Here is a 16,409-nt window from a genome sequence, read left to right as displayed (position 1 = left end):
AATTGATATACATGTTGATCTCGAATATAAAATTCCATTAAATTGCAATTAATTATGGCATCCAATTCTCAATGAGGCATATTGCCCTGCTTGGTCTTTCAAGCACCCAAGAGTGACTAAATCATGTTGCTGCAGCCACAATTTAAAGTGTGTGAACAGAGCCTGCGAGACAAGAACAACACAATTAGAAAGTATCATTAGATTATAGTATCTCTGAAAAATGAAGACTAATAACCTGGCCTGTAGTTTGCCTCCTACCACCACTGTGTTACAGTAATTGCTCCACACAAGCACACATGATTAAAGGTCAGGGCACAACAGTGCATGGACAACCACAACATGACCCATCTGGATTTGACAGTCACTCCGGTTCATTGGGTGCAGTAAACAGAATGACAAATGTGTATTTTCAGCTCCTGCTAAGCTCTAAGCGGGCTTTGTTTTCTCCTCCCTCTCTCTATCCTCTCATCTCTACAGCCATTCTCCACTTTTATTCGAGCTAAATCTGAACACATCAGACTAATGCTATAAGATGTATCAGCCAGCTCAGAGGGAGCAAAGAATCTGAAGACAAAGATGGAGATGATTGGAATTTCTGCCCCTCCGCCCCCCCCCCGCTCTCATCTATGGTGATCCATTAGTACATCACATTTAAAGTAAAATTCACAAAAATACTAATACGCTACACTGATCACATATCCTCCTCGTTTTTAACCTTCTGACTGTCTGAGCCATAAATTGATGCTTGTGGCAAGTATTATAGACGATGTTGAATGAAGAAGCACAGAGCTGTGTTTTATTCAATTAAACTTCCCTAGGGGGCGCAGCAGCAAATGAACTGCAGCCTAACAAACTCCCACCACCACCCATCACTCTGCTAATCAGACAGCAGCCACAAGGCGCACACACCACTTTGACAATTTCATTCTCAAGACACGGATGTCTGTCCGTTATTGCCACTGCGCAAACAGAAACATATCCCGTCTTTGTTTGAGACAATCAAAAATAAGCTATTGTAAAGTAAAAATCCTTCAATGTTACTCCTACTCATACTTTTATCAAACTTCCAACTTCCAAAACATTCTCTTAAATTCTTTTATTAATCCCTATCCGTATATTATAAATAAATAAGAGCTGTGGGGTTTCAAAAAAATAAAATGAACTGTAACATTAAACACAAATATTTTTGCAGCATTAGTTTTTTTTTCAAAAGAATAAACCATGTGAAAGACGTAAAGATAATAATTAATTCCTTGTCGCTATACTTGTTCTAACCATACAGTACATGTGATTAATCATGTGATCACCTGAGAGCAAATTTTAAAGATTATTCTTCCACTTTTCCCCAAGTAGAAGCAAGTTGCCTGATAAATGTGTATTATTATTCTTGTTCTTCACTTTCAGTGAACTGTGAACTAAAAAGTTAGTAAGTTTACCTTGAGCTGGGATTGTTTTGGTGCTACGGATGAAATTATTACAGCTACTGAGCTCACATGTCAACAGAGGCAATTTGGTAAACCCCATCTGCTGATGAAGAACATTTGATACAGTTGAACGGTCCCCAAAAAGTTAAAAAATAGTGAAACTTGATTTAGGATTGTTTTGTTATATTTTTAGTCACACCACATTTTTGTTCTTTCATGTGTCTGCCTTTGGGAGGATTTTTTTATGTAATACACAGTCATCATACAAACATAGATTTGATCACAGACACAAACTAAAGAGTTAAAACCACACACACACACACACACACACACACACACACACACACACACACACACACACACACTGAAGTAGACAACCACTACACACACATAACACACACAGATGCACACACAGGGCGATGAAAAAGCTGTAATAGCAGTGACTGTATTTGGGTCTCCAGAGCGATGAAAGCCTCATTCACATGAGAGGCTCCATTAACCTCTGTATCTGCTGCCATAGTATTACATCCTCTTTACACACATATTACTACATTAACCTACATGGTGTTTTAGTGAGAAGCTGCTCATACCAGGGACAAACATACCGTAGTTTAAAGGCCCTGCACGCCCACACAGGTGTTTTCAGTTATTCTGGCTGATTAGAGCTCAGATGCTGGATGGAGCCGTGCTGGGAGTCACTACACTCTGTGTGCTTATAAAGATGATAAAGGTGAAAATTGTACTCCCCTAACAAATGCAACTGAACTAACAGGAGATCACCCACATAGTCTGAAAGGAGCTATAATCAGCCAAAACAACTGAAAAAATGTGTTTCCTTTTTTTTTATTACTTAATGTGTAGAAGCTTTAACATTATAAACAATGTCAAATTTTCCTGCTCAAGCGTGCACATCAAGCTTATTCAGCGATGGCAGCGGCTCCCACACTTCTCTGAGTATAGTGCCAGATTTAACACAGCATGTGTGTGTGTGTGTGTGTGTGTGCGTATAGAGTATGTTTGCAGCACTGTGACAGTAGTGGGAGGAAGGAAGTCACACGCCATCTCATCTTCCATGAGCTTCTGTCCCTTAGCTTGACTGGTTACATAACTGATGCTAACATAGAACACTGGCCACCTCCAGGGAGGTCTGTTGCATGTAATTGTAGTCACATGGTTGTACCTGCTGTGTGCGAGCTCTGCGTTTAAGTTAGCATACATAAAAATTAAGGTACTAGGATATTATGAAATATATTTTTATCATTGCACAATCATAGTCAAGCTACTGCATGTATACATATATTGCTCATAAATTTTCCTGGTATCAATAAAACATGTTTTTTTTAGTTTTTTTTTTCAACCAAGCATTAATACTACACATAACATAAGTAAGAATAATGACTAATGAGATGTCTACACAGCTATATGATCTAATCATAATGCCTGAACCGTTTTTCTGATATAATCACACACAAACTTTGAATATTGTAACACTACATTTAATCCCTATACTATATCCATAATCTAACTCAAAACCTTAATCTTAACTATTCAATATTTTGATCCCTATCAACAGACAGGAATGTTCCCATTGGACAAATAAACTATGGATAGTATGGAGACACTCTTAGCTATGTAGCAGGATTTTGACATCAAGAGTGGTTCTGAAAATATGAACACCACATCAGAGGCAGCACCAAAGCTCGGAAAGGTGCTAATCTTGTCAAAACACTATGATCACCATGATTATAGTGACGCTCTCTCAGTCACTAAGGCTTTAATAACACTATTCCTCTTCATCCCCCCAAGGCTTCCCTTCTTCTCCGACTCATCCTCTCATTGCTCACTCTCTCGTTGTCTCACAGACAGACAGAAACCCACACACAGACACACACACATACACAGACACAAAGACACACATACACACACAGACAGACTGTGTGTGGGTCAGTGTAGAAGCAGTGGCTGTAGACAGGAGCAGAGGTCGGCCGCACCCTGCTATTATCCCCGGAGTCCTGCTCTTTTTAAAGACAGCGCCGTGGCACATTGAGTGATGGCTCAATGGAAGGCCTGCTGGGAGCTTACTAGCAGGTGAGGAGTCAGATGAGCCAGAGGGAGAACACACACAGAGGGACCCAGCGCAGGCACACGGACAAATACACACTTACACACCAGTAGACGCACAAATGCTGTCAGTCAGTCATGAGTGAAACAGGCAAGAAATAAAACCCGCAAAAGCACGGGGGAGCACACATACATGCAGGAATGCATGACTGCACAGAGGCGTGCGCACACACACACACACACACACACACACACACACACACACACACACACACACACACACACACACACACACACACACACATATGCTGAGTGAGGTAATAAGCCAGTTGTGCTCTCCAGGGATAGAGCCAGTGGCCACAGAGAGGGAGAGAGGAAGCAGCTGGCTGCTGAAATACTTCCCCTCCTAGCACTGTAATTTCCACCCAGAGGCACACCTGGGCCAGCACTCATTCACGCATATATACTGTATCTGTGTGTGTGTGTGTGTGTGTGTGTGTGTGTGTGTGTGTGTGCGTGCAGTGCACATGTGAGTACTTTTGCACCTTTGTGTTTTGTCTTTTGTGTGTGCATGTTTCTGCTTGGCTGCATGTACGTGTGTTTACACAGGTATGCACTGATGCACACTGCTGATCCAAAGTGGGTCCCTGCTGAAATGAACTTTTTAAACACCTCCAATTAACACCTTCTATTCAACACTATATACATTTATTCTAGACGACTATCTTGAGCTTTACAGCCCATATTTTACTGCACTATAATGGTTCACTGAGGTTTATGATCCCAGATCCTGGAATTTGCTGCTAAGTTTTAGGTTTCCCCTGCTAAAAATGCTCAGCCTCAGACGGGCCTTGGCAGATGACATTGTTTACATAGTCTATATGCGGTTAAGGAATTCTCCTTGATAACTACTCATTTTAGAGCTTAACAGCAGCCTAAAGACTCTCAGGACAGGCGGCTCCTGAACTCATTCATACTAGGGCATCTTCCTTCAGGGTGAATGGGGAGACACACCTTGAATGTGGACATGTTGCTTCAGGAACTGGGCTAGATAATGGAGTGAGGCACTAATCTGCAGAGTATCTGCTCAGCGGAAATTTTCTGTTTATTACAATGTTTTCACTTCCACAAATGTTTGGCCAACCTGGCGGGTTGTGTTGTCTGACCCCTTTGGAATTACGGCCAAAACTACAGAAATAAGACCTTGGATCTATGACACTGTAATTTCTCTTTAAAGTTGTCCACATCCACTTGCAGCTTGTGGTAGTGTAGGTCTAAAGGAAGGTGATTAGAGGATGTTCTTAGCACAATGTCTTAAATAAGCCTCATAATAATGTCAGAAGAATGTCACCTTCTAGGTGGCTATTTGGGATTCCAACAAGAGGCACGCTGTACCGAAAAGTGTCTGCTGGGACACCCTGTTACACACCGAGGATGAGTTCAGGCCATTTTTGAGTTGTGTACGTGTGCGTGCTCACATCTCTAAGTGCTTAAACATGAGTCTCCTCTTAAAACCCCTTGCACCATATGACTATCCTTGTGTCACACCAGCAGAGACAGAGCAGAGAGGAGCAAAAAGGGGGAGTGAAGCAAAAGAAAGAGAGAGAGGTAGAGACAGAGTGGGTTCTCGAGGGAGCCCCCTTCATTTTCTGGATGCGAGAGGCAGACATTAAGCTACGGTGACTAGCACCACTGGCCTCTGTCTGACCTGCTTCAACTTCCTCTCAGCCCAGACTGAGGCTGATGCGTCATTGTATCAGCGCTGTGCAACGTGGCATGCACCAACAACACAACAACACTCACCGAACAACGTCACGTCGACCCAGAACAATAAAACATAACAGAATACAGCAAAAACATACCAGAATGGCACAGAACAGCAGCGCCTGAGGCATAAAACAAATGCCGGCTTTGTGCAGATGCATGGGGTGCTGTGTACCTGCCTCTGTCCTCCGCCCAGTGTCAGCCCACCAGCTAATTGCAATGGCTTTGCCCCAGAGGCTGCAGGGAGCATTTCTGCCTTGAGAACAATACAACTGAAATGTCAATGACAACAAGTCAGCTGCAAAGGACAAGTGTTTTGTATCATAATTCTATAGCCTACTGTACATGACAGCGGAGAGCAGAGCTGATGGATAACATGCTACCAAAACATAACATACGGTAGCCGGTCATGTTGCTTCTTGAGTGCTGAGAGGAGCATTTAGACAGGAAACAGTTAAAAAAAAAGCTCCCTGGGTGACATTTATGCATAATATTAATGTGGGATTTAAGTTTAGGTAGCAGACTAGGTGAAGAGGATTATGGGAAAAAGTCCTCTGGTAGTCCAACAACACTGCACTGGCATGCATACACATGCTTGTATACACACAGCTGAAGCAACACACCCACACATACAGTTCAGTCCCCCTGGACAAAACACTAAACTCCACCCTCACTGACCAACCTCAGAAAAAACAAGCAAAAAAAAACAAAAACATGAAGTCATATCTACTGACACCAGAGGACGAATGGGGGAAAACAAGATGAGAGTTTCTATGGGGCAAAAAGTAGCAAGTGACGCTACACCCAGAGAAAAAGAGTAAAATTAGCAGAACAGAAAGACATTGATCAAAACCACAGATAAAAGAAGGAGATAAAATGAAATTGTAAAGGGGGAGGAAAAGACAGATTGAAGGATGGAGCTCTGTCCGCCCGGCTAAAAATGAATGGCAATCCTTCGTTTTCTATCGCTGCAGCGATTAATTGACGAATGTGCCACATTAATAATAAAGCTTGCTCTCTCCACTTAGGACATTGATTCACACCTCCTCAGCTTATGGTGTAAGAAACCGATCAATCTCGCTCTGTCTTCATCTCTCTTTCTCTCCTTCTTGAGCTCCTCTATTACCTTGCTAAATATAACTTCCTTACCTCTGTCTTTAGCCAGGAAATGAGTCCAACACTCAATAACTTGCTGTGAATTAAGCAGGCTTGGCGAAGGAGATCTCCAGAAATGATTGATTGATTATTAATTAATTCGCTAATTTCCCTGATTGATCTACAGAGAGTGACTGTCTGAGAAAGACAATATACGGGAGAGGAAAAGAATTTGATTTGGTTTTAACGGGGGTGGGAGTGGGGGGAGAGTGAGAAGGCAGGAGAATCTGTAATGTGCTTCCAATGTGTCCATGTGGCTGTGATATTAGTGATATGATGTAACAACTGGAAGGTAAACCTTATGTTTACATAATGTTGTGGTCTAGAATAGCTAAGACAAAAGATAAGAAGTAAAAAGAGAAGAGAAACGAAGAGAGAGATCCACATCAAATGCTACTGGGAGCAGCACATGCCTGCTTGTCTGTCCGTCAGTCCGTCTGTCTGCTTAGCCTTGAAAATCCCAGCAATCGAAGCCAGACGACCACAGAACTCATGCCCACGCCATACATGCACGCACACAGACACACACATACACACACACACACACACACACACACACACAGAGGCCTGTTCTATCCTACGCTATTGATCTGCACCCCACTCTTCATTAGAAAGAAAGATTCAAAGGCAACAAGGAGCAGTGAGACGTGTTGTGTGTGTGCGTGTGTGTGTGTGTGTGTATGTGTGTGTGTGTGTGTGTGTGTATGTGTGTGTGTGTGTGTGTGTGTGTGTGTGTGTGTGTGTGTCTGCGCGTCTGTGTGTATGTGTTCAGAAGTGTAAATGTATGATCAAGGGAGTTGTGTAAGCTGCATGTGGTTACATCCTGTCTGTGAGTGAGTTTCCGTATAGGATTTTTTTTTTCTTCAGTTCAGTGTGTGTGTTCATGCTTACATGTGTGTGTGTGTGTGTGTGTCTGTGTGTGTGTGTGTGTGTGTGTGTGTATGTGTGTGTGGATGTACTGCCAGGTATCAGTAACAGTGGGAGCAGATCTGTGTTACTCTAATGCAGTCTGTCCTCACTGGGTGTTCCTATGGAAACTCTCTCTCTCTTTCTGTATATTATTAGACATTCTTGAGTCAACTGCTCAGAATAGGAAGACACTGATCTCGTCTATCGCGATACACTCGTTATGAAGCGTTTCGACTCGTGTCTGTTCAACGCGCTTCTTTGAGAATATTTTTGCTTTGGTGATTAGTTGAGATGCAGACTCTTGCACTGGTCGGGGTCACAATTGATTGACTCTTAGGCATCAGATCAGTCACAGTGATTGGACAGCCACTTCTACTGACACAAGCCTGAGGCATGCATTGCAGTAATATTTTTCCCAGCATGCCAAGTTCTTGACAGTACAGCTGACAATACTGAAAATGCTATTTTCTGGGAAGTTTTCTTGCCTTCTTTCCTTTTTTTTTTCAATTTGTGTTTTGTACAATAATAAGATGTGAACATTTTATATAGTGTATACTCTGGGTCAACTGGTATGAGCCAAGTGTAGTACTTTCCAAATTATTGCAAACTTCTATGCCTGCTGTAATTATAATATCTCCCCACTTCATGTTCAATTTTGAAACTACTTCTAAAGCAACAGAGTGTCACAGTATATGCAACTGGTTTCTATGAAATGTGAGTGTTATTAGTTGTTGCAGTGCATCATATATGTTGCGCTCCATATTAGCCTATGACATTGCTCTTCTTCATCCTGGTTCATGAACATTAAATGTTGTCCCCAGGCTTTAGATGAATAAAAGATTGAAACATGTGTTACTGTGCTTTCTTACGTGTATATCTTACTGTAGGGAGTTACTGATGTGGAGAAGCTGCATTAAGTGCTTTTGAAGGTGCAACATTAGACTGAGAAATGTATAATTAAAGAGAGAGTTTTGGTGCTTCTTGTCCCTTGGGGTTATATAAAATAATAAATACATGCATATTCCAAACTTGCAAATCAATGATCAAAACTTCCTTCCTTTATTTTTGTGTTCAGCAAAGTAAAAAACACTGTTAGATAAATTTTGTTGATAAATTCGTTTAAAGTGCGAGGCGAGTGTACGAACACCCTTTATCAGTCATATGACTTTTCATCGCCAGATTTTATTTTTCCTCATTTCATTGAAAATAAATAAGATTTTGGAGTAATACAAATTAAAACAGATGAAGAGATGACTTTTCATAATGACAACATAATTAATCTTGTGTGATCATGTTCAGACCTTGCGTATTAAGGCCTATTTGAATACACATTTATCCTGCTTCCCTCTAATCCTGGAGCCGACACGCTATGTCAAACTCTAAGTATTATGCTTCCTCTAAAATAATGGCCCTTCCTGTTGTTTCAGTTCATTTATTTCATCTGCAGAGTGGAAAATGGAGGCAGACGTGATGAGAAACCAAAGACTTGAGTGTTAGCTGTTAACTGTTAAAGCAGCCAAGGCAAGCGTATAAAAAAATTCAGAGGGTGTTACCTTACCAATCAAACATGTGTCTCCATATTTCACCCCTTTCTCGCTGGAAAATTAGTGCAGTGACAGGAGGATGCGTTTGAGTGTGTGTAGGTGTAATCTTTTTGACAGCAGGGTATGCTCACTGTGACTCGCTGTCTTTGCATACAATAGTTTGATATGATTATATAACCAGGTGTGTATGAGGGAAGAATGGTTTAATACTTGTCTATAGTTTATTTGAGAAGGAACGAGCACAGCCTGTGCAGTGTTGTAGGATTTACTGCAAAAAACAATAATGCTGACAAAAAGTCAAATGTGCAAGACTTGAAGAGAAATATTCACACTTCTGTGGGTTTAAAATTTAAGGGGAATGATCGGGGAATTAGCTTTCAGCTTGCAGTTTAAGTTGAAAAAACGGAAACGATTGAGCTGAAAGCTGCATGAGAAGCATCCCGTCAAGGATGTACAAAGGTGGAGGATGGAACAGTGGAAGCCACAGACTGACCTCTGGAGTGGTAGTCTGCCGCCGTGCTGCTGATGGGCGCTTTCTTTACGGCTGAAGAGCGATAGACGATGTGTGTCCTTCCTCCTCCTCCCTCCTCCTCCTCCTCTTCTATCACTCCATCGCCCCTCTCCACCGGCTCGATAAAAAACTCCTCTTGCTCCGTCTTGATCATACCAGCCTGAAAGAAAGTGTGGAAAATTAATTGGATGACATGAAAATGAGTAGGTGAACTTTGACATCATGTTCACCACCTAACACCCAGCCCCTGCTTTTCCCTACTCCATCCATCCTCCTCTCTTGGTCTGACAGTTTATAGAAAGAAATAGCCCCTTGCTTTACTCCATTGCTGTTTTAGTGGCATGCTGGGAAAAACGAGAAGAGAAAGGGACAGCAGTGATCCCTTACAGCCCTGAAGAGGGTCAGAGTGACACCTGGCATCTAAAATGGCCAACACAAGAGCGAGGAGATGAGACTGTCCCACTCCCATCCTGAACTAACGCATTCTGTCAGGTAATTCCCCCGTCCACCTTACACACACACACACTCACACAAACACACATCAGCCATGCACAAATGCAAGCTCACAGGGAGAGGGGGGTGAGGAGGAAGCCTGAAAGAGATGGAGAGATGGAGAGAAGTAAAGAAGCGTGCATACAGAACACACACGCAAAAAGGAGTTGCGTGCACATACACGGGGAAAACAGGCACTGGGAAAATTGCCCGTCACTCTCTCTTATTCCATCTGTCTGTTTAAGACAACTGGTAATTACCAAGGCAACGCGCTGCTGTAGAGGAAAGCCATGGGGGAGAACACACAGAGAGGATGGTGAGGCTTTGGAGAGGAAGATTGCAAAAGAAAGAGAGTGATAAATGAAGAAGAAAGAGGACATCGATACGATCAGTGCTTCTCCCTTCCACTCTGACAGGAGAAGGAAAGGGATGATGAGCAAGTTGAAGAGAAGAAAGTCAGCTGATGATAAAAAAAAAATACAGTATACATTACAAAAGAACGTGTGATGAAAAGCTGAGTGTGGACTGCACTGCACAGAGTCTTGCAGAAAGACATGGGAGCTGGGAGTCAGAAAACTCAAGCTACAAATGACTGACTGTAATAGTCTGTATAAGTACAGTCATGCTTTCAGCCTCTAGGCATATTTCAGAAATAGAAAACTGTATGTCTGGAGTGCAACATTCAAATCACCATTTAACCTCCTTAACCTATTATACTGAATATTTTGTCATTTTATTTCTACATATTGTATTTCTACTACTGATAATTTATGCCTATTCCTGTGTCCTGGAGGAGGGATCCCTCCTCTGTTCCTCTACTTAAAGGCTTTCCCTTTTTGTGAAAAGTTTTTTCCTCCTCCAAACCAAGTGATTAAAGAGGGTGTTTTATGTTGCTAAGATGGTGAAACCGTCTAAGACCAATTTATGCTATATTTTGGACTACATTAGAGAGGCCAAGAGAGCCCAACACACTGCAGCCTCAGTGAAACACATGACAACAAACAAAACACAAGCCAATTAACAAACACATCCACCAATCTGACAACGTACTGTACGGTATATGCAACATGCAGACACAAGCAAATAGAGAAACACTGCAAATTGTACACAACTGAGCTGAGATGAACACCATATACGATTCTGTGGTAAATTAAAAACTGATGAGTTAATAAATAATTGGTTAAATCAGCTACAATCAATACGTGTATCACATGACTATTTGTATGTTAAACAGAAATGAACCCATGAGAATTAACGCCCACAAATGCAGTTCTCGTCAGCTTTATGTAAAAGGACTTAACGTCCCTCAGTTCGTTGTTTTGGTTTTACGACCTGCAACTTCACTGTTTTGGTTCAGTCTCACTGCTCTCATCAATCTCATTTCCAGACGCAGCAGGAAGCTGTTGTCAACAACAACAACAACAAAAACTCTGATATTCCCACTGTACACGATGTGCACATCATCAAACAGGAGACAGACAGTAAGTTAGTGACTGGGTGCTGAACATAGTGACGCATATGGCAGCTAAAGAGCTAAAAGGAGAGTGACTCCTTACATTTCTTGGGTGGCCAGAATAACAGCTCTACAGGAATGCGGATGTTGTTTGACATATCAACTTAAGGGTGACGATATGTCAGTGCTGTGCTCACAATTTGTTTCTGCTTTGTGGCCAGAAAATCAGTAAGTGCAGGTTAAAAGGCGAACGCTAGATGTATAAACATATCCCAAATACTGTAATCACACAATCAGAATGTTAAAACTAAAATAAACCTTGGCAGCTTATTGGGTCAGTGTATTCATCAGTTTTTATTGTGCTCAGGAAATTTTCACTGTGTTTTATACGACTTGAATTTTAACTTTCAGTTATTGCAGCGCATTTCTTTATGTGTACATGTTGTCCAACTGGTGAATGTGTTTCTTAACTTGTTTGTGCGTTCCTTATTTATGTTTTCTTTTTTAACTGCTACCTATAGTGTCAAACTGTTAATGATGTTTTATCATTTGCTTTTCCATTTGTCTTTTTGCAAGTGTTTTCTGAAGTTCCACTGAGTTGAGATCTCTCAAACACCACGCGTCAAAAATGAAATTGATTTAACGTGAATGTAAGAAAACAGATATACTGCATATACTGTGCATTATTTTTTTTGACTTTATTTCAGGGGCCGACTGTGTGAAGTGCAGTCATGAGAGAAGTCATTTCACTGGCCACGTCTGTATCCATAATGTCTCTATCATCCATGGTAAAGCACCTTGTGTGGAGCCTGAACGTAACAAAAATGAGCGCAGTTTTAATTTATGAAAGCACCCCGGCTATATTTTTTTGTGGATACGAGTATGCATAACTCTTACTGAATCCTTTGAGCGCTAAATAAAATTGAGTTTAAGAACTTGCATGCTCCTTGAATACCCCTGAGAGGCTGATTTGAAAGGAGCTGGATATTAACAAAAGTGGCCCCTCAGAAATAAAAAGGTTTCCTTTTCTTGCTTTTACTCTCGTCCTCTCCCATTCTCCTATCTCTCTCTCCCTGTCAGTCTGAGGCTTTGGTCCCGGAGGGATGTCGACAAGCCACTGACCTGCCCCCTCTCTCTCTCTCTCTCTCTCCTTCTCTCCCTCCTTTTTCTCCCTTTCTCACTCCACCTCTCTCTCTCTCTTCTCATCCCTCCATTTCCCGGAGCCGTGGTGCGGCATTCCGATCGGAGCTGATGGATCCGCGATGGTGCATGCATTCCCACCCCAGAATACCAAGCAGAGGGGAGAGGAGAGCAGTGTCAAAGAAAAAAGATGACATGTGGGACTGGGAGACATGGTTGGATCGATCAGAGCCGGCATAGTGGGGGCGGAGGGTTAGAGAGAGGGGAAGGTGCGAGGGAGCCGAAGAACTGGACACGTCCTTTGAAAAGCCGAAGTGAATAAAGCATCAAAGCGTCTGCACACATTTCCATAGTGAGAAGCATTGTCTTCATCTCCTCTAAAGCAGAAGCGGCCAAGTCCTAGTGGAGGGGATTACAGGGAGGCTTGTCCAAACACTGTGTCCAGAACAAGTGAGAGAAATTCAGATTCATCGGCAGTACACTACCAGCCTTAATGTGCCGACATGAGTTAGGTTATTCAAAGACAGGGTTGAGGGCCACATAGTGATAAGCTGCAGATGAAGATCAAGCACATAGTTGGTAGGGGTGTAATGCAAAGCTTCTAACTGTCTCTGGGTGTGTTTATTTCCTGGATAAACCCAAGACGTAGGAAGGAATTAACAATAGAATTAACAAAATAACATCTTTTGGTGTGTTTTAATAAATCAAGTGAAGAGGGAAAACAATAAATAAAAAATAATTAAATAAAAATAATAAATTACTGCAAAAATTCAAATGATGTTTGAAAGTGTTCTAAATGTACTATTTGTGTTCATATCCGAATAGTGTATTCATGTTAGATTACATCCCTAATCAGGCTCTTAGAGGTGTACAGGTTTAATTAGTTCAATAGGTCTGGTGTATCTTGGCTGAAGGTGATTCCAGACATATCCAGACGTATCCTGTGTTTTCACATGATTGTTCACCTGCTACTACAAGATATGTTAGTCTCCAATCATGAATTCTTCTTCAGGGATTTGCTGTGGCATCAGGTTCCTTGCTAGTTGCTGCTCTCCTACTACAGTAAAGTCATTGTGCTTCTTTGGGTGATGAGCCTGAAAAGGTTTTTATGAGGTTAGATGTGTTAAAATTTAGCATATTATCCCCCACTTTACCCTCGTGAGACATTTAAATCTGACACAGTTGCTCTCTGCATCTTGACGTCACCCACAGTGATTATAAAAGATTTTTACTTCACACACAATATGCGTCACTGCACATCTGGCTGAAAAGGTCATGGCGGAGAATCTTCTCCATTATTCTATTATCTACTTCAGTGTTTCGGGGTTTATGTCTGCTTGCCACCACAACAACGGATCATTTGCACACAGTCAAGGCAACATAGACTGTAAACAACATTGTGATGGAAAAAAAAATACCACCTGTTGGATCGCTTCTTAGTACAGCCATGATCTCTGCATTAAATGCTAATAATGCCAAGGTGATACTTCTAGGAAATTTTGAATGAATTATAGTATAGTATATTATGTCAAAATAATCCACCAACATTTTCACAGTTTTGAAATGAAAAGTGTCCATAGAAAAGTCTGTGCAACTGGGGCAAGTTTTGTGGTTAGAAAAACTTGTGTTTAGATTTTCAAATATTATAGTTCAATACCTTCACTAGTACAAACGAAAATGTATTCACCTCTATTGTATTAGGGTGGTGGCTAGATACCAGTCGGGACTAAGCTCGGAAATAAATTGCCACCATAAGGAATAATGATGTAAATTACATTTGAGTCATTTATCATCAAGATTAAAGCAGGGAAAACATTAGCACATTAGCAACCTGCACCAGCCACACATGCTTACAGCTCAACACATACAACTGGGATAATTACTGTCACAGCCAATGAGATGGTGACACTAACCATAACCCTCCCTCTGAGACCTGAAGCCCCTCGGCAGGCTCCAAATCTGGATCCTACACACTGAGTGTCCAGTTACAACAGGAGGATCCTCTGTGTTTGAAGGCACACCGAGCTCTATTTGAAGATCTGAAAGGAGTAACTCGAGTCCTGGGTAAGTGTCCTGAGGGGCACGTGAGAGAGATGAGTAGAGGAAAAGCAGTGTTGGAGTGGAAGGATGTTGTGGTGAGGATCAAAGTCACACCCGGTCGGGGCCCTTCAGCTCAGTCCAGCACAGGCAGTCTGTGCGTGTATGTTTGATCTGGTGTCACTATGTGTGTATGTGTGTGTTTGATCTGATTCATAACCCTGCTACCACCACCTAACTGCACACACAGTTGCATGCATGCATCCACGAGGCAGGCAGGACAGACACAGTCACACAAACACACATCCACGCACAAATATAGCTTTGATAGTGACTCACTCATACAGTGTAACCCTCCAATTCATTCACTCTTTGAGTCATAAGAAAATCAGGCTTGTACAATAGTAAGGCTTATTTGAAAAATTAGACACACTTCAGAGAGAGAGAGAGAGAGAGAGAGAGATTAAAAGGACACGTCACTGCAAATATAAACAGCGTTTTATTTAATCGCATCAGCGGCAAATTATACCTTTATGGTTCCCCGCCAAGCTCAGAGAAAGCCAAGTTTTGTGTTTGGATTTTAAATATGGCTTTGGCAAAAATGTAGATTTATATGAAATTTATGAAGGTGGCATGAAGCAAAGCTATTTAAAACATTCAGGGAAGCTAAATATATAAGACATTTATGACCCTTGGCAAACCTTTCCTCTCTGCTGCTTCACTCTGGCAGGAGAAAAGGTAGAGAACAGAAGGAGCAGGAAGAGAGGAAGAGGGAGAGAACCGCAATTAAGGTTAAGTATTAAGACAGATTCATTAAGTGAATTAAATTATTTGCTTAATGTCCTGAAGAGCGAGGCGATTGCCTAATTATGTTAATCAGAGATATGCACGGAGGATGAGGAGACTAAATCTGATCCAGCAAACAAACTTTTTCAAATGTAAACATGTCGGAGGCCTTCCTTCATGAACCGTCTCATACCGTTTTCTGCTCTGTCCTCTGTCAGCTGCACAAACACTGACGTGCGCGCGCACACACACACATACGCATGCTCACACACACTGACAGGTTGTGTGTGTTTATGTGTGTGAGAAGAATCCAGATGCCAGTGTGATTTAAGCCGCGCAGGACTTAGCGATGCAGCCCCATCCCTGTCACCCTGCTCAGCTCATTACATAGAGTGGTTTCTAAAAATGGTCACTAAAAAAAAAACACACCCCTACACGACCTCACATACATACACATACATGGCAATCCTGTTCCAGTCACCCTATATTTCTTTTTCCCTGCTTTCTCCACCTCATTTGCAAATTGTTCATCTTTGACCTACATTTTTGATCACAGTATGTCAGCCAAAATACACACACACACACACATACACACACACACACTAACACACAGTGTCTGGGTCATTCCAGGTTTTAACTCTCCACTCAGGCACATACTGTCTGTGAGTCCTGAAAGAAGAAGGGGGGGACTGTAAAAGTGAAGCAGTTAAAGGAAGAAGGAGGAGGAGACGTCAATAAACAGGAAAGACCCTCTGTGAATCCTCCACAATGTCACAGTTATCTCCACAACCATCTTCCATCTCATGAGTCTGACCCCCTTCTGAACCTCAATGCTATTTTCACTCTTCCTTTATCTCCTTTCCCTCTTTGCTGCCATATAATTTTCTTCTCCATCACTTTTTTCTTTTTTCTTTTCTTTTCCATTTTGCTTTGTTTCTCCCTCATTTTTTAGTTTGACTGCAATAGCGGTGCAGCCTTATAAATGCATGTTGCTGACTGACTGACAGACTGACTGATGAAGTTACACCATTGGTCAGCTGAATGCCGCATGTTGGAGTTAGTGTTGGTCGTTGATTTTCAAAATGATTTGGTGCAAACAAGCAGTGTTGGCAACTTAGTGCCTTGGTTGATGC

At 41.8% G+C, this 16,409-nt stretch overlaps 1 protein-coding gene across 1 annotated transcript in view; it reads right to left on the bottom strand.

The window, feature by feature from the left end:
- The window catches only part of LOC111226437 (A disintegrin and metalloproteinase with thrombospondin motifs 2-like), a 108,237-nt gene that overhangs the window by 49,677 nt on the left and 42,151 nt on the right, over positions 1 to 16,409 (bottom strand). The window contains exon 3 of the mRNA XM_022751581.1: positions 9,351 to 9,528. Coding sequence (XP_022607302.1) covers positions 9,351 to 9,528 — 178 coding nt within the window. The remainder of the gene's footprint in view (positions 1 to 9,350; positions 9,529 to 16,409) is intronic.

Source organism: Seriola dumerili, unplaced genomic scaffold (assembly GCF_002260705.1).
Source record: "Seriola dumerili isolate Sdu_G_001 unplaced genomic scaffold, Sdu_1.0 BDQW01000160.1, whole genome shotgun sequence".
NCBI lineage: Eukaryota > Metazoa > Chordata > Actinopteri > Carangiformes > Carangidae > Seriola > Seriola dumerili.
The sequence above is the reverse complement of the archived record's forward strand: the minus strand, read 5'-3'. Positions and strand labels throughout refer to the sequence as shown.